Here is a 27,779-nt window from a genome sequence, read left to right on the forward strand (position 1 = left end):
TAACTCTGTCCATTCGGGAACTGGGAAAACCCCATTTTTTCTTTTGTACGGCAGTCACCTTCGAACCTCGGAGTTGGATCCCCTCCAAGATCTTGAAACACCAGCAGTAGACTACCTGCATTCTACAATCACCCAAGCCTTTAAGGAAGCTGTTTCTCACCTTCAAAGGGCTAAAGAACAATACAAGAAAGGAGCAGATCAACATCGGAAGGAAGCCCCTCACTATCAAGTAGGGGATCAAGTCTGGTTATCCACCAAATATCTATCTCTAAAAGGGCCACGCACATTCAACCCAAGATACCTTGGTCCCTATTCCATCACTACCATAGTAAACCCAGTAGCGGTCAAGATGGACTTGCCCCCGCACATGAAGATACATCCGGTCTTCCACGTCTCTCTATTAAAACCCGTGCAACCTCAAACCCGACTAACCAAATCTCCAAAACCTATCCTAGTTGATGGAGAACTCGAGTTTGAAGTCAAAAGCATTCTGGACTCCAAGATCTCCAAATCTAAACTATTCTACCTAATTGACTGGAAAGGCTACGGCCCCCAAGAGAGATCCTGGGAACCTGCTGAATATGTCCACGCTCCTCGCCTAATCAAAAGATTTCACCGAACATTTCCTGACAAGCCAAAACCCCCGGAGAAGCCCGGTTTGGGAGGGGCCTTGAGGGGGGGTACTGTCATGATCTCTGCTTCCAAAAGGTCAGGGTGTTCCCAACTCCCTTGGAAGCAGATCCATAACCCAGGTTCCGAGTGCCAACCAGTCCCAATGGGGACCTTTTGGACCCAGTCCTGGCGCCAGTGGCACCAGGCTCATAAATATGCCCAGTCCCAGCGCTGGAAGCGCCGGGCTCATAATGCTTGGGTGGACTTACCTGCAGCAGACCATGCTGCTTACTTGCCTGCCAGTTGAGCCTCTGATCCTCTTCTGTTTGGAACTACTTTTCCTGTTGGGTGGGGCTGGAGCCACTCCCTAGATGCAGAACACTGGAACTCTTCTGGAAGGCAGGAACTCTTTTCTTACCAGGAACTCTTTTCTTACTTAGGCGTGGCTGTGGAAGGAGACACCTAAGCACTACAGGAGGCTATTTAAACCACACCCGGTGGATGAATCTTGCTTTGCGTTATTCTGCATCCTCTGCAGCAGAACGCTCATCGTGTCTTCTGCATCTGATCCTGGGCCTAAGGAAAAAGGCTTACCATCCTGAATCCAGTCTTCAGCAACACCTATAAAGACAAGAAAGAACAGGTTAGCATTCCGGCATCTGAAAGGCAAAGGCTTACCTACTCTTCGTGCCCTCCGGAGGTCTTCACACTGTATTCCGGCATCTGAAAGACAAAAGCTTACCAACTCTTCGCACGCTCCGGAGGCCTTCGGCGCTGCATCCCACATCTGAAAGACAAAACAAGGTGCGTTTAAAGACATTGGGGAACTTTAATACTCACGTGCCATTACTCCTTTCCACATCTAACCCAGTGGGTATCCCGGCACCCTGCAGCCGCTCCGAACTTGTACCTGCAAAATAAAAAGACAGTTAGAGCACATTGTGAAGCTGGCAACAAGCGCTTACTTACGTGCTTCCAGGCGCTTCTATTCATCACACGGGCTCCATCTTCAAGGCACTTCAGCCCGTCATCCGCCATCGCCGGAACCCTGCAAAACAAGAGACATCATTATTAAAGACTTTAAAGACATTTGAGTTACTCGAAACTTACCGTTCGTGCAGTAAACGACGGACAGCAGTCCTCTGAAGTCAAGAGGCCTGCGCTACCTATCCGGTGAAGAAACTGGTTACAGCACCCTGCCCCGAGGCAGATGGAGAGCTCGGCATTCACTTACCTAAGGTGAGAGCGTTAACCTGTGGGGGTCTACAGGAGAGGAGAAGAGGAAAGAGATAGGGACACCCCAATAACCCCAGTTCATTAACCCCGTATTTTCTATCTGCAGACATCTTACTCTGCACGTCAGGCATACAGGGCACAGAGGTCCAGCCCAAAGAGCCAACCGGGTGCTGCACATCACCTTTGAAGATACGGTAGTCGCCCAGTCAAGACCGGCGCCTCTGCGAGAATCAGGTGAGCGTTACAGAGACCACAAGGACGTCCGGCCCGTGGTTCTGGTGTATCGGGAGATCGCAGCAAGATGAATCTTGATGGACGCGTGTGCCAGTCCAGCTTTGGCCAGCGTCAGCAGGTACGGCAGTACTTGGGGAGCCGTAATCCGTAGAGGGTTAATCTTCTGTGCGTGGCACCAGACAGAGAACCTCTTCCATTTGTGTCCGTAGCATTTAAGAGTCGAGGACGCCCTGGCCTTTGCAAGAACCTCTCTGCAGTCGGCCGGTATGTCGTATCCTCCAAACTCTAGCGCTGCAGGAGCCAGGCCTGCAAGTTCAGTGATTTCGGGTCGTGGTGGAGGATGGCGCCTCCTTCCCTGGAGAGTAGATCCGCGTCCACCGGCAGCTTGATTGGCGGGGACGCTGACAAGTCCAGAAGGTCCGGGAACCATATCTGCCTCGGCCACGCAGGTGCGACGAGGATCATCCTGCACCGTGACCTCTTGAGCTGGTTGACGAGCCGGATTAGCAGTGGCAAAGGAGGGAACGCGTAGAGGAACAGGCCCTCCCAGGGGAACGAGAAAGCATCGCCCATGCTCCTCGCCTGGGGAAACCTGCTGGCGAACCTCCGGCACTTGGAGTTCGTCGCCGTCGCGAACAGGTCGATCTGGGGTGTGCCCCACCGTCGGAAGAGGCGATCCACTAGATCCTGCCGTAGTTCCCACTCGTGGCACGAGCGCAGCTCCCTGCTGAGTGAGTCGGCGATGGTGTTTTTTATCCCTGCCAGATGAAACGGCACCAGAAACATCCTTTGGGCGACGGCCCAATGCCACAGGTCCTGCGCCTCCTTGGACAGCGCTGGGGACCTGGTTCCGCCCTGTTTCCTGATGTAAAACATGGTGGTGGTGTTGTCGGTGAAGATCCTCACCACCTTGCCCTTGAGGGACGGAAGGAAGGACCTGAGGGCCCAGAACACTGCACGGAGCTCCAGGACGTTGATATGGAGGGACTTCTCCGTCGGGAGCCAAAGGCCTCTCGCGTGCAGATTTTCGGTGTGCGCTCCCCACCCTTCCAGGGAGGCATCCGTGGTCACTGTCTCCTGGTGGTCTGGGGTCTGGAAGTCCATGCCCGCCGTCAGATGCGCGCGGTTGCCCCACCACCGGACCGCTCGGTGGAAACTCTCGTCGAGTGTGATCCTCTCCTCGAAGCCGCCCGTCGTTTGGATCCAGCGCGCGTCCAGGAACTCCTGCAACGGGCGCATCCGGAGCCTGCACATGGGAATGAGGTAGATGCAAGAAGACATCATTCCGAGGAGGGACTTGATGGACCTCACCTTGGCCGCGTCGGAAACCAACATCCGCTGTACCTTGCCCAGGATGGACCTGGTCCTTTCCTCCGACGGGGAGGGCAGAAGGGACACTGTGTCGAGCTTCGCTCCCAGAAACAGTGCGTTTTGCGCGGGTACCAGGTGGGACTTGGCGTAGTTCACGGAGAATCCCAGGTCCGTGAGAAGTTGGACGGTCCTTGCCGTGTGCTCCACGGCGAGCTCCCTCGTCTTGGCTCGGATGAGCCAGTCGTCCAGGTAGGGGTAGACGTGGATCCCCTCGCGGCGCAGCTGCGCCGCCACCGGTGCAAGGCACTTGGTGAATACCCTGGGTGCCGACCGTAGTCCGAAGGGGAGGGCTTTGAACTGGTAGTGACGCCCTTGGACCACAAACCTGAGGAATTTTCGGTGCCCCTTTAGGATGGGAATATGGAAGTAGGCATCCTCCAAATCCAACGACGACAGGAAGTCTCCTTCCTCCAGCTGCCCCAGGACGTGCTGGAGGGTGACCATCCGGAACTTCTGCGCCTTGATGAACTTGTTCAGACGTCGCAGGTCTAGGATGGGGCGCCATCCTCCCGTCTTCTTCTTCACGAGGAAGTATCTCGAGTAAACTCCGGAGCCCCGAAGCCTCTTTGGGACGAGTTCGATGGCGCCCTTCCTGAGCATCGCCTTTACCTCCAGGAGAAGCTGAGGGACGTGAAGCTCTTTCCTGGCCACGGGGGGGACGCGCGGGCACCTTCTTTGAAACTCGAGCGCGTGGCCCCAGGCTAAGGTGTCCAGCACCCAACGGTCGGTGGAGATGGACTCCCACACGCTGACGAAGCTCGCCAGCCGGCCTCCCACTGGGGTGCTTCGGTGGGGGCCCGACCCCACGGCCGGTTCAATCCTGTTTCGACGAGGCTTTGCCGCCTTGACCTCCTTGGCGACGACGGCGGGGTCCGCCAGACTTGCCTCGTCCTCTGTAGGCCTCCTGAGACGACGGGCGGGCCGCTTGACGGTAGGTGGAGAAACCGCCGCCGGAACCTTTGGAGGCGCCCTTGCCTCCGCTGCTCCGAAAGGGCGTCCGTCGTTGCTGCAGAACCCCAAGGGCCCGGGCCGTCTCAGTGTCCGCTTTAATGGCCTGAAGGGAATCGTCCACTGTTTTCCCAAACAGGTTGTTCCCATCGAACGGCATGTCCAGGACTCTGGTCTGTACGTCTTGACGGAAGTCCGTAGCCTTGAGCCATCCACGCCGCCTAAGGCACACGCCATTGCCCAACTGGCGAAACCCAGTGTCGGCGATGTCCTTCGCAATAGTGATGGCGTGGTCCGACGCCACCTCACCTTCCTGTAGGATCTCCAGGGCATCCGCCCTCTTGTCGTCCGGTAGGAAGTCCAGCAGGGGAGCCAGTTTGTACCATAGCTCCCTGTCGTAGCGGGCCACGATAGCCAAGGCGTTGGCCGCTTTAATCGTCGTCGCTGCAGACGAGATGACCCTGCGTCCCATAGCGTCCAATTTCTTTCCCTCGCCGTCCGGTGGGGAAGTCGATGTGGAGGCCGCACCCCCCCCGCTTTCTTCCTGGCCGCCGCGGAGACGACGGAGTCCGGGGTAGGCTGCGCCCGGAGGCACAGGGGGGCCGCGTCCGGGACCCGGTACTTCTTCTCGTACCGGTCTCTTCTAGCTGGCGTCGTGGAAGGGTTCTTGAGGAGGGCGAGGCCCTCATCCCAAATGTCGTCCAGTAGAGGCACCGCGAGGACCGTCTTCCTCTTGGCCTCGCGCCGTTGATAAAGGAAACCTTCCTTTTTCTTCTCCTCAGGGCAGAGTTGGAAAAGCTCGGATGCCCTGCGATCATGGAGTGGAACGATCCAATCTCGTCGGGCGGAGAAGCCCTGGTGGGAGGTGACGACGGTAGATCCTCGTCGTATACCTCGTCGTCCGTACCCGTCGCTGCCGTGTCAGTCCCCGTATCATCCCCTCGGGTGGACGGGGAGGAGGGCTGGACGGGGCGCGACGGCTGAAAAAAAGGTGGAGGGTGAATCCTTCTTTTCTTGGGCGGGGGAACACCAGAAGGTCCCGGTTCAGGATCCCCCGACGGGAGAGGTTCCTCCGTCGGCAACGGTAGTCTCGTCCTTATCTCTGAGCATAAGGACTGTATAGCCAACAAAATGGCCGCCGAGTTGTCTTGCGGCACTGGCAGAGGGGAATCCGACGGGCGATCAGGGGCCCCGTCGGCACCCTCGACGATGTCGTCGTCACCTGCGTCGGGATCCATCCCGACGGGCCGGTCTTCTTCCACGCCAAGGCTTAAGACCTCGATCAGCTCTTCCTCCGAGGTTGAGGCCGAATCTACGACGACGCCCTGCCCCCCCTTTTTCTTCCCCGCCGGGGATTTCACGGGGGTCCTATCGATGGGCACAAAAGAGGACTCCCTCCGAGGTGGCAGGGAGACTCTGAGGCCCGAGGTCGCCACCACTGGTGTAGCCTCCACAGGCTGAGCCAGGGCCGCCGCGACAGTATCGATAGAGGTCTTGGCCGGATGGATTAAGGCCTTCACCACCTTAGGTGCGCTCACCGCCTTATCCTTGAGGGGGGGGACACTGCCTCGCTCCCCCTCCGATGGGGCCTTCGAGCTCGACCGGGGCCTCTCCAGGAGCTTCGCCGGGTGCTCGCCTTTCCTCTTACCCGACCCAGAGCGTTGGCTCGTGGCTGATGGTGCCGGGGAGGGTGCGCCCTGCCTGGCGCCCGTAGAGCCCGACCGTTCGGCGCTCCCGGTGCCAGCGGACTCGCGGTGCTTGGCCTTGTGTTGGACCCCCGTCGCCGGGGCGTCCTCAAAGGTCTTAGAAGACCGCTCGGATTTCTTCTTCTTCTCGCCCGACGGGCTCTTCCCTTCCAGCCAGTTGGCGAGACGTTGATGGCGGTCCTTCATGGTCCGCTCCGACATATTGCCGCAAAACGCACAGTCCTTCTCCACGTGCGTCTTGTCCTCATGTAAGCAGTAGAGACAAAAGGAGTGTTCGTCCTCCTTAAAGACGTTCTGCAGCTGGCATCCATGGCAGATCCTGAACAGCCTTCCGGGCGTCGAGCTTCCCTTCTCCTGGGCCATGTCCGGGCCTGAGAAGCTTCTGGAGTCCTCCAAAAGCATAGCTCGACGAAATCTTCACCCTTGAGGGGCGCAGACGAATCCGACACGGGTCCCCGTTGATCGGATGGAGAGTCGGTGGAGCTTGAGGCTCTTTTGACCGAAAAAACGAAGTTTTTGAGAAAAAACGTGAAAAAATAGCACTAACGCTCGAGAGCAATAGCACGAGGATCCCAACACATGAACGTGCGGTAAAAATCTGAAGATGGCTGCCAGAGGCGGTGCTTAGGTAGAGGGCAGTCATTGGCTGTGGTCAGTATGACGCAGAGACCAGTGATTGGTTATTACTACGAAAGACAGATCAGAAACGAAACTGATACTGGTTTTTTCTTTACCGAGGATTCCCAGCCTGACGACGGGGAATATTCATGAGCATGTGAATCCATGCCAGACCCCATGCTGGATAAAGTGAGGATTTGGCAAGCAAGGGATACAAAGATTATCTATTAATGTGTCACCTGTAGGCGCCATTTTAGGTGCTAATATGCATTCCCTATCCATTTATATGTATTCCAAAGTTGCCATGTGTTCTTTCTCCTGATTCTAACAGTCTGCCCCCCATCTCCCATACCCTTTTAGGACACGTTGCCTCTGAGATTGTTTTTTGTGGAAACTTCCTATAAAACTGCCTAACAAATGTGGGTGCATGTACACAATTAGCTGACTCCCATGGACATTCTTTCAGGCAATTTGCCTTACGATCTATGAGATATTGTAGCTGTCCTTTTACTAATCGAGAATCCCAAATACATTCTGCTTCTAATTTCACATGTTTGTACACTTCCACTGTTCCTGTTGGCAGCCTGTTTTGCCATGAACCTATCAGCGGTTTCAACAGTGGAACATGGCAGACAAGGTGTATTTTCCATTTATCAGGCAACATCAGTTGGGGTGCCATTGATTTATCCTCTGCTTTATCTCAAAGGGGTCTATACACTTTGGGATGAATTTTGAGAAGAACCCTGATACCTTTAAAAACAAGTGGCCTGCATTATTATGCTGCACTCTGCTGGATTTTCGCTTACTTTGTTATGGGGAAACTGACATGCCCTTAAAGACAGTCAGACCTGGGAGACTTTGTTTCCCTTAGTCTTTTACTTTGTTGCTAGTTTTTAGCTTCTGCCTTTCCCCTCTTCTCCCCTGCTGATCACCTTTGATCTCCCTGCATCGTGCACCTGGCCACCCACTGTCCTTCGGGCCCAGGTGCCTGCTCACCCTGCCACCCTCCTGCACTACCTGCGGGCCACCCCTTGCACTGAGGTCTGTATCTGTACCCATACAGTCCCCCACCCACTTTTCTTCTGCATTTATCAGATACACCCTATCTGACTAACTTAGCACTTTGCCACTTGCTGGCCGCTCTACCACTATTTATCACCTTTATTTATTTATTGTACTTATTATTATTTATTCTGTTTCTGCTCCCTTTGCCTGGTCATGCTCCGAAACACTTGTGTATGAGCGCAATATAAATATAATATATCATATCATAACGTGTTAGCAGTGCACAAAGTACCTTACAGTACAGTCCGCTGGGGTCTTCCTTTCATTTTAAAAGCCCTAGACACCCCCAACCGATTTTTTGGTAGAAGTACAAATGTGTCTTGGACAGAGCTGGTGGAAGCTGTTATTTTTAATATATTTTTAAACCTTTCTTTTTGTTCATATCACATTTACAGCGTTTGGACCAGGACGGTGACTTGGCCCCAAAATGGCCATTCCACAAGGTTCTTTGTTCTGTCCTTTGCCCATCTTCTCCCTTTGCCTTCCCCAGGTCGAGCAGACCCGGGAAAACCCTTATTTGGTCATGCATCTCTCTGCAGGCTTCTGCATGCCTTGTGTGTGTGCCCCCAGGATGTGGGCTGGACAGTCTAGCTCTAATACACATCCTGGGTGCCAGAGAGGCTGGTGTGCTGGGAATCACTGGGACCACAGTGGTCCGTGCTTGGTCCACGTCGGGCATGGCTGTATGTGAGCAGGTCTTTCATTGGGTCCTCGCCGTTTCGGTGCAAAGGATATTCTAGATAAGAGAAGTGCCCAAACTCATATACAAGGTTGATCTCTTGAGTTCACAACAAACCTAGGATAGGATCCAAGCATCCTGAAACTAAGAAGCCGAGTCAAGGAACCGCTGGTGATCCGCTGGAACTTTTGGCACCCTGAGCCTGCTGTTGTCCCTGTTAGGGAGAATTCTCTCTTTAGGCTGAATTTCCTAACCTAGTGAGTCCCCCAGCAGCTTTGCTGGATTTCTGGAGTCTTTTTTTTTTCCTCCTGCCAAGTGTGAGACTCTTTTTCTCTCACTCTTGGACATGATTAATGGTATTCCTTTGATTGGTAATGTGTTTTTTGGGCTATGGGGTCCTTTACTCCATAGGGTCTCATGTGTTTTTCCTATGTGTGTTACACAGCACCCTCCGTGCAGTAACACCGGGGTGTCATAGTGACACCTCACCATAGACTCCATACCCTGGGACTGACTACTGTCTCCCAGGGCATGTAAAGTCACCATTGGCTTTACTAGTCCCAAATTATTAACAGAAACCAGTACAAACCATCATATTGTGGACGTACCTGTCGGGGCAATTTGATTGCCCCGGGGTCTGTTAGTCGAGGGGCACGTCTCCGAGTTTTGGCTGGTGGCAGTGGAAACTACTTTTTATATTCAACCGCGAATATTTTCCTATGGGATTTTCCCATTGTTCGAGGCTACCAACTTTAATTATTTAATTCTCATAGCCTCGAACATACCGCCGGTTTATTTAATTAATATTAATTCTCCGGTTGGTATTTTTTGCCAAGACTCGATTCTAAAATGGCGTTTGTGTTCTCTTCTGTGACTCCAACCCAAGTCGAGCCCTTTGTTCCACTTTGTGGCAGGCTTCTCCACAGAATCCTCCAAAAGTGGTGCCACTCTGTCTGGGTACCACAGGGGGTGTGGGAGGGGGTTTAGGCACCCTGGACCAAGTTACCTTGGTAACTCAGGTCGAACTCTTGTGTGATTGGCCCAAGTGGTGAGCCGGCCGGCTCACCACTTAGCATGTTTGAGTGACAGCTAGGCTGAGTGAATGGGGGTTTTCTGCATAAAAGCAGGGCTGTGGGGACTGGAACTTCAGAAGTCGCCACAGGACCACAGGACCTAAGAATCTGACGAGAGAGAAGCTGAGCCGACCTACCACGATGATACCACCGGTGGAGCCCTGCAGAACCGACTCACCACTTCCTGACGACCGAGAACATCTCCCGGCTGGAGAGGCTTCTTCCCCTGACTGGTGGGCACAACCAGTTTACCTTTCTTTCTTCGCACCCCAGCCCGGTTTGTGGTCGAACTGCCCGTGCCAAGTACCCCGGCAGCCGGATAGCCACTCACCACTGAACCGCGAATCACCGGACCGCTCCTTGTACCTGAAAAACTCTGCGGCTGGTTTCTTCCCTGGCAGTGCAACAGACTCCTGTCTTCCTCCACGACGAGATCCTCTCTTCCCCTGGACGAAGCACCGACTTGCATCTGCTGCCAGGAACAACTGCCCCCGCTGGAGCGTTCTCACCACTTTAAGGTACCGTGTCCGCCAGGCCTCCCTTTCTAAAGATTGCAACAAGGTAATAATAACTCCTTAACCTTCTGGACTGGGCTGGTCGCCTTGACCCTCTAACTGTCCCTTTCCTTGCGCCAACTCCTTTTTGAACCGTTACAAGACTTTTGTGCACTGCGACCGTGTGACCTTGGACACATTTCGTTTTGATCCTCTTAAAGAGGATCCAGCCTATTGAATTCACGGTGCTACTTTGCCTTTCTCTCTTGTGTGTTTGTGAAAAAGTGTTGGGATCTGTTCCAATTTATTCTCTGCTCTTCTCTCCCTTTTTTAAACAAATCATTAGAGTGCCATCTATGTTAAGCGCTCACCGCTGTCTGAAAATAAGTGGGGCTTTACTTAAGACTTGTCTAATATTCTTTTAAGGGAGTGTATATCTTTTAGTGACCGTGTTTTTTAATTGCTTACTATTAGTGCCTGTGTGTTTTTCTAGATGTGGTTTTAAATAAATAATTATATCTCTTTTACACCAAGCCCTGGTCAGTGTTTACTTGTTCTACTGTGTTCTCTTGACCTATTGTGAATACTCTGTATACTGCCTACCTCTTCTTGAGGGAAGTCTGACTGCTCAGCCACAGCTACCAAGTGAATCTGTGTGGTACAGACTGCTACCAAGTGGGTTTACTGCCAAACACCTGTAGTCCTAAATCTTTTGCAGTGGTCCCAGAGGGAACTGCACAGGTTTCTGCCTAACAGTCCCACAGGACCCCCCTGCTTCTGATCGAACATAGAAGGTGTGCAAAGGCACTTTGACCCATTTGAATAGTGGGACTAACTATTCGCGGCACCTCCACCTTAACCTGAAAGCAAGCCTTCTCAGAAGTGTTCCTGGGCCAACCAGTGAACTGACCAGCTTGCGCAGGACCTTTGCTCTAGAACCTTCGCTGTCTCGAGTTGACACTTGAGACTTTGGATATCGTAAGAACTGGGTACAAGACACTCGCCAGCTGAGTTTTGTACACCTAGGCACCCTAGGTCTCAAATTAGGAGAGTACACCTGAACCCGAGTGCACGCAGTCACTGTTTTGCCCAGCCGTGGTGACAAACTTCGAGGGCGCACTGCTGCTGTGCCCCCATTTGCCCTGAGATGAGCTGCAGTGAAATCGAGTTGATCCCTTCACCAGGAGAGGAGAAATCACAACTATCCTGCCAAGGAATCATCCCTGGAACTCAGCCGCTGAAAGCAACAGAGCCGCACAATTGCAGCACTTGAACCCTCAACCGAAGTGGACTTGACTGCCAAAGTTTGGACCGGAGTGCACCTTGGGTCGGTGAATACTTGTAACCCTTACCGGTGGCCCCTGGTGCACCCATCCATTTTTAAGCACAAGTGTCCCCTGATGGCCACTCTTCTTTATTGAGGTAGCCTGCGCTACCGCCCTATTCCCAACTCTTGGATCCTGATCTGCCCTCTTGGGGAGACCCTCCTCGAATAGTGGGAACTTATTTTTCACTGCCTCCCCTGCCTTCCTGAGCTGCTACAGCCCCTGCAAGAGACCCCGTTTTTGCCCAACCACACAATCGCGTGCAGCTGCATATGAAAGTACTTTTGATCATAAGGCTCCACTCTTCTTAGGGATTGGACTGCCTCTCAGATAGGGTTGATAACATGAAGGACTGCCTAAAGTATATTCGCACTGTTTGCTCCCTTTGCTTACAGGTTGTGGACCCTTACTGTGTGCCATTCCTTTAGGCCATTGGTATCTGTATATATGTTTTATAGTAGTCTTGTGTTGGTTTAGGTATTACTGCTGATCTTTGCTTGTGTTTGATTTAAAAGGCCTTTAATACATGTATATGTATTTTTAATATACAACTGACAGAGTAATTTGTGGTGTTGTTTACTGTGTGTGCTCATTGTGGGCTTTCAATCACCCTCACCCCTCCTGAGACCTAGTCTTGACCGCTGACAATGCTACCTTGATTGGTCTGGCTTGTCCAGAAGTTTACCTTGTTCCAAGAAACTAGACTGGCCTTCTGAACCTCTGCCCACCAGGTCAGAGTTCAGAAATCCATTTTAACAAAGAGAAGATTAAAACAACAATGATCATGGCAGTGAAATCAATCATCGGTGCAATGTGCAGAAAACCTGAAAGCCCCCACATTAATTAATGGCGACAGGAACTGTGGCACCTGTTAGCTATGGAGAAGCTGTGGGACAAACAGCCTTCATTGTTAAATAGCAGCCTTTAGTAATGTTTCCATCATCCGAATTCGGGGAACTCAGATGTGCTCAGAAACTGTGCACATTAGACCTCATGGGCCTACACAGTTTATGAGTCTGAGAAGGTGGCCATAGATGATGCAACGATTTTCTCCTCAAATGATTCTTTCTGCCTTGGGATGCTTATGTGAACCTCTGCCATTGAACTTACTTAGAACTCAATTTCACGCTTACCCTTAGGATCTTCACACCACATTGATATACTTTTGGCGCATTACTTCAAATAACAAATATCCACTTGCAATGTCCATGTTTTGATGCATTCAAACATGTCGTTGAGAGACTCTAGATGACATTATGCTTGAATATTGTCATGATATTTACAGGGTGGCAAGGGGGTCCCAGGGGAGGGACAATTCAAGAGTTTACATTGGAACACGTTTTAATGACTTTTTAAATATTTTCTACTCTTTTTGGAATGTTCCTGTGATTTAAAATTGCATAGAATATATTTGACAAAATCATAGTTGTTGGGAGGTTGCTCCAAATATAAGCACTCAAGGTTTGGGGTGTCAAAAGCAAACGTGACAAGGGTGCTACAATAAAGTGAAAACTGCATATAGTTTGGTTGTTAGTAATGATGAAACAGAACTACCCCTGCGCGGCACAATGCTATACAATTGTCCTGAATGTGCTTATCAAATGCTGCAGCTAACGAGTTTCACTCCCACGGGAGGTGGTGAAACAGCGTTCGGAGCCAGTCGTCCTTCTCAGGAACTCGGCAAACTAGACCCACTCTTGCCAAAATTTCCTCTAACAACCATTTCAGCTGCTCTGCGGAGGGGTGGTATAGAGTGTTCCTTCATCTAGCATGGTGGCAGAGGCTAGCCAGTGGGCCAGAGCAAAGATAATCTGAGCTACATCAATTTTTAACACCATAGCAAATGATGGATAATCTGGACTCAAGTCTGCACTGAGGTAAGCCTGGAACCCCTTGCAGTGAGATAACTAGGATTGTTTGGTTAGGGCCTTGAAACTAGGAGTGCAGGGGACTAGTCTTACAATTCATTCTATATCCATTTAACATGTAATAGTAGGATCATGTATGCCACCATAACCTCACACTTTCCCTTAATTTCTGGTCCCAAAGTACTGAATTTTGATGGAATCCCAGTCCCCAGTTATACAGTTATACCTTAAAATATTGACACCACTGTCAGAAAATCCTTGTGTTATTATGGATCCGTTTGCAGTAAGAAATCAAGCACTACTTGGTTATGTGTGTATTTGGCAGAGCCAGTGGGATTAGTTGAAAAGTTTTGTTTCATCAACGGGGAATATTCGAGTGGTGGTGCCGCAAATAAAGAGTTAAACTTAGCATACATACCCCAGCCTCGTACAGTGGGTTGTTGAAGTCAGACTCAACTGTGATGGGGCTGTAGGAATGGGAGTTTGAGAAGGAGAAACCAAAGATCGACTTCCCTTGAAACCTGAGGATAAGGGGCAATGGGGAAGAGGCAAAAGGAAGGAATGGAAGTTAAGAGACAAAGGAAGAAAATGAAGACAAGATTAAAAGATAGAATTAAAAATGATAGAAAGAATGATGTTCGGAAAGAAGAAAGGGAGGATGGGTAGAAAGTAAAGTAATGGAAAATAAGTGGATAAAGGGGGAAGGATGGAAGGAAGAAAGGAAGGAAAGAAATAAAGAAAGAGAGAAAGAGAGAAAGAAAGGAAGGAAGGAAGGAAGGAAGGAAGGAAGGAAGGAAGGAAGGAAGGAAGGAAGGAAGGAAGGAAGGAAGGGAGGGAGGAAGGGAGGGAGGAAGGAAGGAAGGAAGGAAGGAAGGAAGGAAGGAAGGAAGGAAGGAAGGAAGGAAGGAAGGAAGGAAGGAAGGAAGGAAGGAAGGAAGGAAGGAAGGAAGGAAGGAAGGAAGGAACGAAGGAAGGAAGATTAAGGAAGGAAGGGAGGAAAACACAAAAGGAAGGGAGGTGGGTGCGGTCGGCGAAAAAGGAAGGATGGCAGTTAAGAGGAGCAAAAAAAGAGCATACAGAGATGAAAGAAAAGAATGGTGTTTGACGGAGGGAGGGAGGGACGGAAAAATGAATGAAGGAAGGAGAACCACGAAATAAAGAAGGTAGGTTGAAAAGAAGAAGGGAACATGGGTGAGGGAGGAAAGAAACAAAAGGATTAAGCAAAACAAAGAATAGTTAACAATAATTGAGATAGACATAGATTAAATATCGACAAACATATTTCTTTTGCCATCCATCTCTTTCATAGCTTTATAATGTTTATAAAGCAAAATGAACAACCCTGCCAGTGAGTTGGTCATTGGTTTCTTAGCTACCGCCCGCCCTCCTGTGTCTAGAACGCGCTCTTACTTGGTATAGTAGACGTAAATGCCGCCAATCAGGAGGATCACCAGCACGATTGGCAGGAAGATCGCCAGGGCAATGTTCCCTCCTTCCATCTGGTGGGAGGGGTCTGTGGTCTGAGTGACTGAAAGAGGTCGAAAAGAAAAGAAAATGGTTGCACATTTTGCTAATCACAGAACTGAGACAGGATTCAAGGAAGTCATACGTATCGTTTTGACAACTCATTAATCTAAGGTATTATGTATCTGTCTTGTGCCATATGGCAGGACAGAGAAAATACTTCAGTGCGTGGAGTGCCTGCTGAATGTAATCTGCAGAATGTAGGTTTGAATCCTGGCAGCGCTTCATCCTTTTGAGGTGGGTGAAATGATTACCATTGAGTTTGACCAAAAACGTTTTCTTTTATAGAGATTCCTCTTGCTTCTAAGCACTGTATTACCCAATGTAATGGTACTCAGGAGTAATAGCTATTATTTAAATGGCAAACGTCAATTTATTTAGTGGTGTCACTACAAAAATGACCTGCATCATTTTCATTATTTCATGCAGATGTGCTTATTTTCTCTTAGGTTGGTCAACAAAATAAATGTTGGTCATGTTAATGGCACACACTGCCTAGGAATATCTTTACGTACAGAAGCATAAGATAATGTGACGCGTGGTTGTACCTGCGCTCAATTTCACGCTTAGCCAGAGTGTCTTGACGCCACATCATGAGAAAGTGAAATGTCATAAGAAAATGGTAGGCACTTCTTGGTAAGTTTGTTCTTCAATATTCTCCTGCCGTGTTACTTCAAATAACACACATTCACATTCAATGTTCATGTTTATGAATTCCAATATTTACTGATGCATTCAATCGTGCATAAGGCCCTAGATCCCTATAATCATTGTGTTTCACCCTTCTTTGAAGTGGTCATCAAAGTTCCCTGTACATATGAGTTGTATGTAAATCGACTAGTACTTAGTCACCATGAAGAAAGGTGTCTCGGATAGGTAAATAAGTGATATGGTGGACGGTCCTCTTAAGAGAACCCTTCCCTGTAGCACGCTGGTCATTTGATGGCCATTCATTTAGCTTTATGGTACATGAACCCTGCATGACGTATGTTGGGGTAGGATACCCATGTTGGAACTGAGAGCTGGGGTACACTGGTGTGACATCACAAAAGAGTTCAACCAAAGTCATTATACACTACTTTACTGTCGCTACATTATATAGTGGATTGCCCCTAACACTACAGGAACATAGTGTAGCCTGTAATCAACTCCTCCGACCAAGTGGTGCTGCAGTCGCTTGGGACACCGGGGATGGCTGAGGATGGTGTGGCACTTGCAACCCCTGCATTTCCTAATGTGTATGCAGGACACTTTTCTCACTGAAAGCCATGTACTTCACACAATGGGGGTTGGTGTATCTCCATGATGTATACCACCTGAGGCTTAGCGGGAGGGAATCTGAACAGTGCCTATCTATAGTATCTCCACTCTAGTTTATTAGAGGAGAAAGCTGGAAACCTTGGGGCATGTGGCACTGTGAACATAGTTCTCACAACTGAGGTAACATTTGCATTGGATAGGACAACTCATCAACTGAGCAAGCATTCAATAATATCAAGAATTGGTTAACATTTGTAACACACTCCTCATGGGACCCCACACTTCCCAACACCATCCACTCCTGACTCCTCTAGGATAACTGCAACCATTTTCTGTTCTGTGGTCTGAACTACCAAGTCCCACAATTCCTCTAACTACATTTCCTATGGTAAGTGCGAGTAGTGGTAACTTGTACCGCTTTAAATTAGCACTATCAGATAACAGTGCTGCTATTCTCAGTGTTTTGAGCAGACAACCAAAAATGTCCCTTTCCTGGAATGAGCATCCTTCCTGCTTGACCTCACCACAGACACTGTGACATAATGACATGGGCTACACAGAGCATGGCATCTCCACCGATCCGAAGGAAAACAAGCTGCCCTATTCCACTTCTTCAATCCGCCTTGTGGGCATTCTGGTCACTCTTTGTGACTGACCTCTGTGAACGTCGGTGTCATCGGCCACCGCCGTGACTGGCGGATACTTCCACGTTATCGGTGGCAGCGGAGGTTTAGAGGTTGGTAGTCCTTCCTCTCTGTTCACGGCTCTAGTTGCCGTTCTAGTTGTTCTCAACGCCCTGCCGTAGGAGTATTTACTCCTCCCTCTCCCGGCCAACCCTGCGTTGCAACCCCTGTGGATTCTTTCCTCTACTTCCGGGTTTACTCTCAGCTGACACTCCGTCTGGAACGTCAGTGCCTTTCCTCTCGTTCTCGGGCTTCGTCCCTGTACGAAGCTCACTTTCCCCTTGCTACCCCTTTTCTTCCAGCTTTCTCCGGTCCTCCGATCGAGTCCTCTCCCTCCTTCGGGGGCCGGTCTCTCCCTTCCGGGTTTCTCGCTCTTGGTTTCCCGGTTCTTCCCTCTCTCTCTCTCCTCTTCCTGTTGCTCCTCAGTCCAGCCGCTGTTGATCTTCTCCACCGTCCACGCCTTCCTGCTCCCAGTCCGGAATGGTTCTTCCTCTCCTGCTCCAAATCACGTCTCCTCCAGCTACGAACTTTCACTTCAGCTACTCACCTCTACACCAGATCCAGTTGGAAGTGGGACAGAGCGCATCGTCGTGCCTGACAAGGGTTTTTTCCGCCATGTGGCTTTTTCCCTTGCTTACGGCTTGATCCCGGAGAGGGAGCCACGGACTCGCTGTGCCTTCAGCAGTCACGGTGGCTTCCCTCCGTGGCAGGCAATTGTCAGCAAAAAAGGAGAAGGACTACTCCGCCCGACGAAACCTGTCTACCATAAGCCTCGACCCAAGCATCTCAGGTGAGGAGAGAGGGGAGACAAGGGGTGAAGGGGGAGTCAAAGAGTGCCAGAAGGGACAGTCAGATCCATCCATATTGAAGTTCACAAGATCCCAAGAGAGACAGTCGTTTTTTAAAAATGTCATTATTATCATATCTCGTTGCGTCAAGAGGCAAATCATCTGGCGTGAAGTCATGAAGTTGTTCTCTTTCCTGAAGAACAAGAAATTTCTAGTAATGGAGGCATCATCACTTTCTGCTGTTATCATGGACACATTTATTTTGGTGATTACAAGGTTAGAGGATCAAAAGGAGTGTCGAAGCTAAGTGTTTGGTTTTGGAGACACCCACATTTGAATCCCTGCCTGCGATTACAACACTTTGCTGTGAGCTTCAACTTTGCTTTGCTTTTAATAGTTGGAAGAATATTTACTGTTGCTAGCCCTTTAAGGAAGAGGCCCTTCCTATGTTACTTTGGACCTGCGTGAAGCCTTCGCGCGAAGTATCGAAGCTAAGTATTTGGTGTTGGAGACATCCGCTTTTTAATCCCTGCCTGCGATTACAACACTTTGCTGTGAGCTTCAACTTTGCTTTGCTTTAACTAGTTGGAAAAATTTTACTGCTGCTAGCCCTTTAAGGATGAAGGCCTTCCTATATAACTTCCTACCCATGTGAAGCGCATGTGCGAAATGTTAAAGCTAAGTGTTTGGTGTTGGAGAGACCCGCTTTTGAATCTCCGCCTGCGATTACAACACTTTGCTGTGAGCTTCAACTTTGTTTTGCTTTAACTAGTTGGAAGAATTTTACTGTTGTTAGCCCTTTAAGGATGAACGCCTTCCTATATAACTTCGGACCCGCGTGAAGCCTGCAAGCAAAGTATAGAAGCTAAGTGTTTGGTGTTGGAGACACCCATGTTTGACTCCCTGCCTGCAATTACTACACTTTGCTGTGAGCTTCAACTTTGCTTTGCTTTTACTAGTTGGAAGAATTTTACTGCTGCTGGCCCTTTAAGGAAGAGGGCCTTCCTACATAACTTCAGACCCACGCCAAGCACATGCACGAAGTGTCAAAGCTACGTATTTGGTGTTGGAGACACCCGCATTTGAATCCCTGCCTGCGATTACACCACTTTGCTGTGAACTTCAACTTTGCTTTCCTTTTACTGGTTGGAAGTATTTTACTACTGCTAGCTCTGTAAGGAGGAGGGCCTTCCTATATAACTTCGGACCCGCGCGAAGCGCATGCACGAAATGTCAAAGCTAAGTGTTTGGTGTTGGAGACACCCGCTTTTGAATTCCCACCTGCGATTACAACACTTTGCTGTGAGCTTCAACTTTGCTTTGCTTCAACTAGTTGGAAGAATTTTACTGCTGCTAGCCCTTTAAGGATGAAAGCCTTCCTATATAACTTCGGACCCGTGTGAAGCCCGCAAGCAAAGTATAGAAGCTAAGTCGTTTGTCTCCCTGCCTGCAATTACTACCCTTTGCTGTGAGCTTCAACTTTGCTTTGCTTTTACTAGTTGGAAGAATGTTACTGCTGCTAGCCCTTTAAGGAAGAGGGCCTTCCTATATAACATCAGACCCGCGCGAAGCGCGTTTGCGAAGTGTCAAAGCTAAGTGTTGAGTTTTCGGTGTGAGGCGTGTGGAAGCAGCACTTGCAGTATCTCTTTGTGCTACTCTAGTACCTCAATTATAAATCCCCCGGAAAAAGGTGAGAACTACCAAACCGACTTGAGCTTTATATGATTATCATTCTTATTGACTCAGCGGACCAACTTGACACCTTAGGCAGTCGGGGACTGTGGGCTTAGGCTTTTGAGCCAACTGTCTTCTATGAACAAAGTTGAAGCTCACTGACTCAGAACTTGTTATAACAACCGTTCTATCCGACTTTGTTCAGATCTTGTGGCAGTGTTTGATAAAGAAACAGGCAGTGAATGTGGGCAAAGATCCTTTTGAGCTGATCGATTGCTTTGAACAGATTCTGTACTTGCTAGCGCTATCATCGAAACAACATTCAGAGCTTGTGGAACTACTTTGTAAATAAACAGCCGGTGACTGCGTGGTGAGGTCTTTGAAACAACTGTTTATTTTGAACTGACCGTGAACTTCTTCTAATTATCTTGTATTTCAGTCTGTGAGGAACTGCTTAACAAATAAACGGCCGGTCACTGTGGGCTGATGTCTTTGAGCCGGCCATTTGTTTGAACTGATGCTGAACCTGTATCAATTATTTTGCATCACAGTCTGTGAGGAACTACTTAATAAATACGCGGCCGGTGATTGCAGGCTGAGGTCTTTGAACCGCCGATCTTGAACCTGTTTGAACTACCTTTCATTCTGGAGTCTGAAGGACTGTTTGGCATATAAATGGTCTGTGACTGTGGGCAAAGCCTTTGAGCCGACTGTTCTAGTTTTGATTTTATTTGAACTTGTTATAATGTTTTTTGTTTTATTAAATGTAATTCAGAGTCCATTGAACAGTCTTAGCCTTGGTAACCATGAGCCAGATCTCTAAATTGACTATCAGTATTCCCTTGAAATTGGTTACGCTCGCATTTGAAGAGACCCAGTGGCGAGTAGACCTGTGCTGCTGGGCTGGTGGTGCTGGGAGTGTTGTTACAACTTGTTATTATGAGTTATTCATACACCCTTAAAACAGCTATGCCAACTAAACTAAAGTGCCATAGACAAGCGGCCATGCTAATAAATACTCCATGGGGAAATAAGTACAATGATACCTTACATCCCATTAGTGAAAAGTGTAGACAAGCAAAATCGTTAACATCTGCTATAAGAAATGTTTGTAGTAATAAATGCGCTGAAAAGACGAGCGTGGACAGAAATGCCTTCCATGTGAAACCTCAGGTTTCGAGTGGGTCGGAAAGTAAAACATTATAAATAAACTTTAGTGAGATCTCTGATACTCTGATGACGGATGTCTTGTCATCCCTGGAACAACACCCTATTATCTTAGAATCACAAAGTGAAACCAGCAATCTGCCATCAATAAAAGTGAGCTTCTCTAGTAGTGCTTCTCTAGGAAGGCCTGCAAGTATTCCCATCCCGAACATTGCTGTGGCCCAAATTCATGTAATGGAGCAAACCTCTTGAAATTGTAAACTAGATGAGGTGAGCATGGGAAGTGATGTGCTTGTTACCACAGCAAACCCTGTTCTTGAATTACCTAAAACAACTAATAAAACAATCATGTAAAGGCAAAAAGAGGAAATAGCTGTTAATAATTCTTGCTCTAAACAATTTGCTGCAGAAGTGGTTTTAGTTCCCGATACACAATTACAGAATTTACAGAAACCTGTCTCCTCACTCAGCCACTTTGACCTATCTCAATCACTGATACTATGTAGGAACTCTCTAGACTCCTCGACATGCTTGTCAGCCTCCTATGTAAACCCAACTTCTCGGAGGCGGGGGAACTATAAGAAAGAACCTGCCCCCTTGATAGAAGTTACACTGACAGCCATGAGCACTGCGTTAATGTCCCTAGTCAAATTATATGAGACGCTAGATAATAAACTAACTTTTCAAACAGAATTGATAAATGAACGATATGAGCATCGGTTAGATAAAAGTTCCTTCAAGACAATAGGCGTAGCCCCAATTGGAAATTAACTGTACAATGGAACACCACGAGCAACTGCATGTTCACCTTCTCCACCTTCAGCAATCCCCTATCCCAAGGGGTGAATATGCTGCATTTTAATTGATGAAGCTGCCCATATACACCATTATGTGAACAGTCGAGTAATGAAGTGCAGGAAATAGAGCTGGAATCTCCTGAACCAACTTCTAATTTAGCTAAACCTACCTTCAAACTTTTCTAGGCACGAAAATGAAAAAAGAATATAAACCCTATGCAGGGGGGAAAAAAATCTAAGAACCAAAGAGCTTTACCTAAAGGGATTCCATTAGGCTCAAGAAAATATATACAAAATCTAACCACACCGGATAAACAGAGATTCCAATGTAATGCAAGAAGGGTGAATAAAGTTAAGAAAACAGTAAGATTGAAAAGAGGCGCTAAAAGATCCATGCATGCTTTAGAGCAATAGCAGCCGGGTGCAGAACCTGAGATCTCTGAACCTCTGGATGATCTGATTAAAGCAGCCGAGTTAATGGAGCAGTTCAGTGCTGCGAACACTGAACCTTTGCAGACTCAAACCCTTGATACTATTCGACCTAAGATCCAATATCGATTTAATAATGAAGATATTTGGATGAAACTTTTAAATTGTGGAAAAACAAAGCACATTTTGTAACACTTGAACAGAAAAGGAAAGAGATAGAGGAACATTGACTCGCATTTGTTCCCAAACAGAACCCCCAGATAGATGAACTACAAAACACCCAACTACAGAACGCCCAAAATGAATGCACCTAGTTTAATGATTGGCAATAATAAAAAGCAGCTACAATCAGCAGGTGAACAAAACATTACTGTACATTTAATAACAAGATCAAATCCAGCAATTACTTAAATAAATGATCACACTCTAATTCTCCAATGCAGACCTACTCCATGCCCGCAATATGTGCTAAATAGATCTAGTATTCTCAGAGTGTTTAGCAGCGTGCATACGTTAGAAGATATACAATCTAGTGATATATTACTGGTAGAGTTTGTAGAAGATAATAAACCTGGATTAGTGAGGTTGTGGATCCAATCTGGTGTACTTTGTAAAATATTCCCTGGTAAGCAAGAACACAATTACATCAGTTAGGTTTCATCCTAATTCAAGACTACACTCAGAACCAGACAAGCGTGAGGAGAAATGGACCCAAATCACCAGCACGAAGATGCTTAAAAGGAAAATCACTTTGTCGCAAAAGAAAGCAATCACAGTCCTCTGCTATGAGTTATTTGTACGCAAGGGTTGTTCGAAGAAGCTCAGCAGGTGAAATTAATGACTGTACATCCATTTAGGAGTACGAACCTTAAACAGAATTTTGGTATCCAAAGATAATAATCCAATGGACATAGCCCCCGAGTCCATAGTCTAGCTTGCTCGAACACAGCAGGATTTAAACATCTCTTATTTAATGCATTCAGCACTTTTAAGGCTTTTGCTGTTATCATGCTTCAAGAAACTTAGCTCTTGGAACCCCCTTCGTGGGAGGGTCATGTTTTAACCTTACTGCCTGCCACTAGAGGGACCATGGGCCAACCCGCAGGTGGCCTTCTGGTAGCGGTGAAAACTAGGTTGTGTTTTACATTAGAGTCATGGGCATCTCCCAATGTATTTACTCAACTCTACCCACACAGGCATAGCAGACCATTTGTTTTCATTAGGAGTGATACAAATGTTGGATTTGGTCAGTGGTGAACCATCTATTATGCACGTAATAATTGCATGCGATTTGAATATTCATTGTATGCCATCTAATAAAGAACATTTTACCAACGCTACCAAGAAGTGGCTAGCACTAATGCAAGAGAGGCAATTCCTCATGATGAATGTCACACTAAAAGGGGATATACCGCCTAAAACAACTTAGAAGGGAGATCATTCATTAACCACCATAGACTATATTTTCATTCAAAGAAATATTTAAAACGCATTTGAAAATTTCAAGGTTTTAAACCAGTCCAAAAGCGATCATAACTTGCTATCACTCACTTGGAAATGGCAAACTTTGCCAGATGAAACAGAATTCTATCCAGCTACACTGACTGTCTCGGAAGGGAGGAATAGATTTAGGTCGACAGACACCTCTGTAGCACATTTTAATGCATATATATTGAATCAACATCTACAATTCAATCCTGAACTAGATGATTCAGACGGCAGATATGCTGCTATTATGAGTCTATTTAAATTATAATCATTGTCTAATCTAAAACCATGCTTTAAGCATAAACATGTTTTCGACCTTGAAACCAGCAATAAAAAGACGCAATTGCGGAAAGAAATTAAAGCAGTTGCTCATCATGAATTGGCTGTAAGATTGCCTGTAATTCATAAACATAAGACGAGATATTGTAATTAGAGGAAATCCCATCAGGCTCTTAATTTGCAAAAAGATAGAGAGCATATGCTGAATGGTATTGCATCTAAGAACAGCAGCCAAATTCGAGCAACATTAAACAGTGTTCTACATGAAAATCAATTGCCATTCCAAATCAATGCTGTACAGGATATGAGTTGGATTCAATACTTTGAGGAGCTCTATGGAACCAATATTAAAAGTTGTGATACAGTTTCTAGGTTGTGGAACACAGAGGACACACTTATTTTTGACAGAGTTGATATTCTCTTACAAATAGCTAAACTGAGTGGCTCCAGAGCCCCTGGCCCAGATGGCCTTACACACCTAATGCTAAAGGTGCATCCCGATCATTGTGCAGGTATTTTTTTAGTCTGTTCTCCAATATACTGAAAAATAGGCAAATCGCACCTACCTGGAAAAAATCTATAATTGTTCCAATTTTCAAGAAAGGTGACCCTCAACTTCCTCAGAATTACTGGCCAATAGCACTCCCAGATGTCCCTGGGAAAATATTTGCCTGGTTGCTGTTGAGAGTCTTTGCAAGTTGGGTGACTAAGAACCGATTTATGGACAATTTTCAGACAGGGTTTGTGCCTAGTTTAGGGACATCTGTAAACCAGTTGGCATTGTTGTTCATCAAATATAGAGGGCAGTATACAGGGCTAACAATACACATGGCCTTTATTGATTTTAAAACTGCTTTTGATTCTATTTCAAGAGAATTAATATTTGACAAATTGTAAAAAGCAAAATGTCCCATTCATATTCACGCTCTCATCTCACAATTGTATTCAAATACTTTGATACAAGTCCGTTTTACCCAAGAAGGCCAACTCTCCCGACCAATCATGGCAGCCAAAGGTTTGAAGCAGGGATGCATACTTGCTGCAACTTTATTTAATTTCTTTATAGCTGATATCAGTACATTCTTCCAAGCTGTACTTTCAGATTCCCCTAAATTAGGCGAATGTACATTATCGTGGCTTCTAAACGCAGACGACTTGGTCTTGTTCCCTAAAACACCAAAAGGGCTACACATTTTCTCTTTGCCCTGCAGAACTACGCCCTTAGGAACCATCTATCAATACATTTGGAAAAAACTAAAATCTTAATCTGTGGAGGCAAAAAGATTTTTACAAAAAAGCGCAGTTTTAAGTGGATGCTCCACCACAGTTGAGGTAGTCAATGAGTATCTCTATCTTGGGTTAAACACAAACAATAACTTAGCAGACCTCCCGTATCATCTCGAATTTAGGGGAAAAATACAAATAGCAGTATCACAAGCTAGATTGATAAATAAAAATATGGGACATTTTCCTATAAACCTGTACTAATTTACTATTAGCAAAAAGTGGTACCGATCGTAAAATTCAGTGCTGAATTCAGGACCTATAAGGGGATGAAATACTGGACTAAGCTTGAAGGCTTATTTTGGAGAAAAAAAAGTGCTAGTGTTGCCACTAAGTCAACCACTGGGGATTATAGGGCATGAGATGGGCCGGTTGTCACTTAATATCATTGTAATCTGGAAAATCCTAACATTATATAGGAAATGTTTGTTGGCTCCTTGTTCTGAGACTCTGTTATCCAGTATAGCCCTATTGACTACCTCTATTACCGACAATTCACTTTTGCCTTGGATATGCTTGGCAAAGGAGAACATTGAAGATGCAGATATAATGGCAGAGTTATTGATGAACAATCCAGCAAAAGCAAAAACCAAGTTGTGGTGGAATGATTGGCAGATGACATGGCAACTGGGCCAAAAATAGCAGGGTTTTAAAAATGGAAACTTCAACTTGAAATCCTTGAATAATCCTGAACCATACCTGATAACATTTCCAGCTCCTAAACATAGATCTATGTTTCTCTGATTAAGGGTACATTTATGGTCCACCAGGAATCATCTAGGTGTCAGAACAAACGTGAATGCAGCTGATAGAGCCTGTCAACACTGTGCAAATAGCGTTGGACCTGAAACGCTAAAGTACATTTTAATCTATTGCCCAGCCCTTCTTGAATTGGGAAAATTGTACTTCCAACATCTATTTAAAGATTGAAAAATGTTAACTCCTGAGAAATTGTGGGTTTACATTTTTTGTGGTCGCCGTATAACAGTTACTTTGGCAGTGATTACATTTTTGGAATTACCAATTTTAGGTTTAGTCTGAACTTGATTGAGTCTACTATGATATATTGGTTAATATGGGTGATATAAAATTACATTCTTCTTTTTACTTCCTTTCTATTCTCCTCCTCTGCCTTTATTACTGGTTCTTTTGACTTTGTAATGTATTTAATGTACTACAAAGATCAAAGCTTGTTTTTTAAAATATGTACACTTTTGAAAAATGTTCTTGTACTAATTCTGTTGTATTGAAAGGTTGAAATTAATTTTCTGAACCAAATCAATAAAAAAAAGGGGGCATTTCCATATGCGTTCTTGACTGCTTCACCAGAACTTTATCCCCTGTCTCAAACTGTGGCACTCTTGTTCCTCGACATCTCCCTGCATGTTTCTTCATGTCAGCTTGTAAGCAGCATCTCTTTCTTGCAGATCTAGCACAGCGTCAGCGTCGGAGTGTAATGATTCAGGCTGTGCATTCCCCAAAACAAAATCTGCTTTCATCAGTCTTGTCACCTGCACCAATGGTAATGGACACCAAGATAAGTAATCGGCCAGATTTTCATCTTTACATCATTGCAGCTGTAGGCCCCACCTCGCTAATCGGGGAGAAGGGGCATTTTTACAGTTGGGTTGCCGTAAATCATTGTGAGAGTCTGATGGTTGATGGTTATGGTGAATGCCTTTCTATACGGGATTAGATGGTAGAGGATAATGTTCACATGCCCAAACCACAGCTAAACCCGTGTTCTCAGCTTGAGAGTGTGCCTTCTTGATACTTTTCTGTGAGGTTATGGCACCCTGGCTTTTGTTGTTCAAGAATAGCTTCTAAACCTACGTAACTAGCATCCATAATAAGTTTGGTTGAGAGGTTTGTGTCAAAATAAGCAATGTTGACCGCCTGTGCAATGCATTGCTTAATTAGTTCAAATGTACCCGGCACATTGGTGCTCAGAAAAATTCTTGATCTTGCTGGGTGAGAAATTATAGAGAAATTATAGCGGAACCCTAATGGATGAAAAATCATTGACATATCTTGTACACTAAGATGCCATGCTTAGGAACAAGCAAAACACTGAAAGGTTTGCATGGGTTGGTGCTGATGTGAGGGCCTGCAGGTTCTCTGGGTTGGGCTTTATTCCATCTTCAGAACAAATGTGCCCAAGTATTTCAGTGTATTTTTATTGAATTGACACTTTCCTTATTCATTGGCAAGTTTGACTCCTCCAATGCCATGCATACCACTTGGAAAGTGGCATCATGAGTTTCTTTAGTGGTACCAAACACCAGAATGTCGTCACTATACTATACGGAGTGAGGTATGTGATCTATGATTTTATTAATCTCTTCTTTTGATGAGACACCAAAATGTAAACATTTGTATTGAAAAAGTCCCATAGAAATAGAAATAAGCACCCTGGCATGTGGGTAAAAAGGCAGACGGCCTCCTAACTAATCAGGAAGTTCAGAATGGGGGCTTTACCTCATGGTAAATAGCTGTTGCAAGCCTCCTCCGAAGCGGGTTGCCACCATCTTTGCTGCCAGAAAGAAGGGCAGTCACCCCCAGCACTTCCCTGCGACTCCTTGACCCCATCTCCCACAGGCAATTCCCACATCCTTAACCCCCACCAACCTCTGCTCTAGGTAACTGGTGTTCCCTAGTCCCTCATTGGCCCGGGAACACTCTGTATTCCTGGTGAATTTACGGCGCGGGAATCACTGCAATGGTTTGTAGTTTTTTCAGATTGAGAAACAGCAAAAACGCTGTCTCTCAACTTAAAAAACAAGTATCTAAAAATGAGTTGCAGCATTATAAATCTTCCTGTGCGCTACTATTTATAATAGAGCCTCCTATTTAAATTCTGCATCGTATCATTGGAAATCCCTGCTATACCTTCCACAATGTAAACAGTAAATCAAATTATTTGGATGCCTGTGTGGATTACATTGAAAATCTATACATTTCACATAAAAAGAAAAGAGAATATTTGTTATTACTGTAGAATGTTTTCAAGAAATGAAATATTCAATCCAAGATTTTAAATTAAATCATTCAAGATATTTATTATCGTGGTCTTTCTGTCTCTTTAGTACAGTTGAAGACTGCTTGGGTTTCAAAAATCAATTTTCAGTTGTATCCTTTTTCAGATATTACCTCTTCAGATGTCCTATTTTATAATGC

General features: G+C 46.5%; 1 protein-coding gene across 1 annotated transcript in view; it reads right to left on the minus strand.

Annotated features, from left to right (window-relative positions):
• The window catches only part of SEZ6L2 (seizure related 6 homolog like 2), a 288,620-nt gene that overhangs the window by 11,804 nt on the left and 249,037 nt on the right, over positions 1–27,779 (minus strand). Inside the window, exons 16-17 of the mRNA XM_069652000.1 lie at positions 14,640–14,757; positions 13,648–13,750 (exon numbers count right to left, since the gene is read on the minus strand). Of these exons, the coding sequence (XP_069508101.1) occupies positions 13,648–13,750; positions 14,640–14,757 (221 nt within the window). The remainder of the gene's footprint in view (positions 1–13,647; positions 13,751–14,639; positions 14,758–27,779) is intronic.

This window comes from Ambystoma mexicanum, chromosome 3p (assembly GCF_040938575.1).
Source record: "Ambystoma mexicanum isolate Mex_15411 chromosome 3p, UKY_AmexF1_1, whole genome shotgun sequence".
NCBI lineage: Eukaryota > Metazoa > Chordata > Amphibia > Caudata > Ambystomatidae > Ambystoma > Ambystoma mexicanum.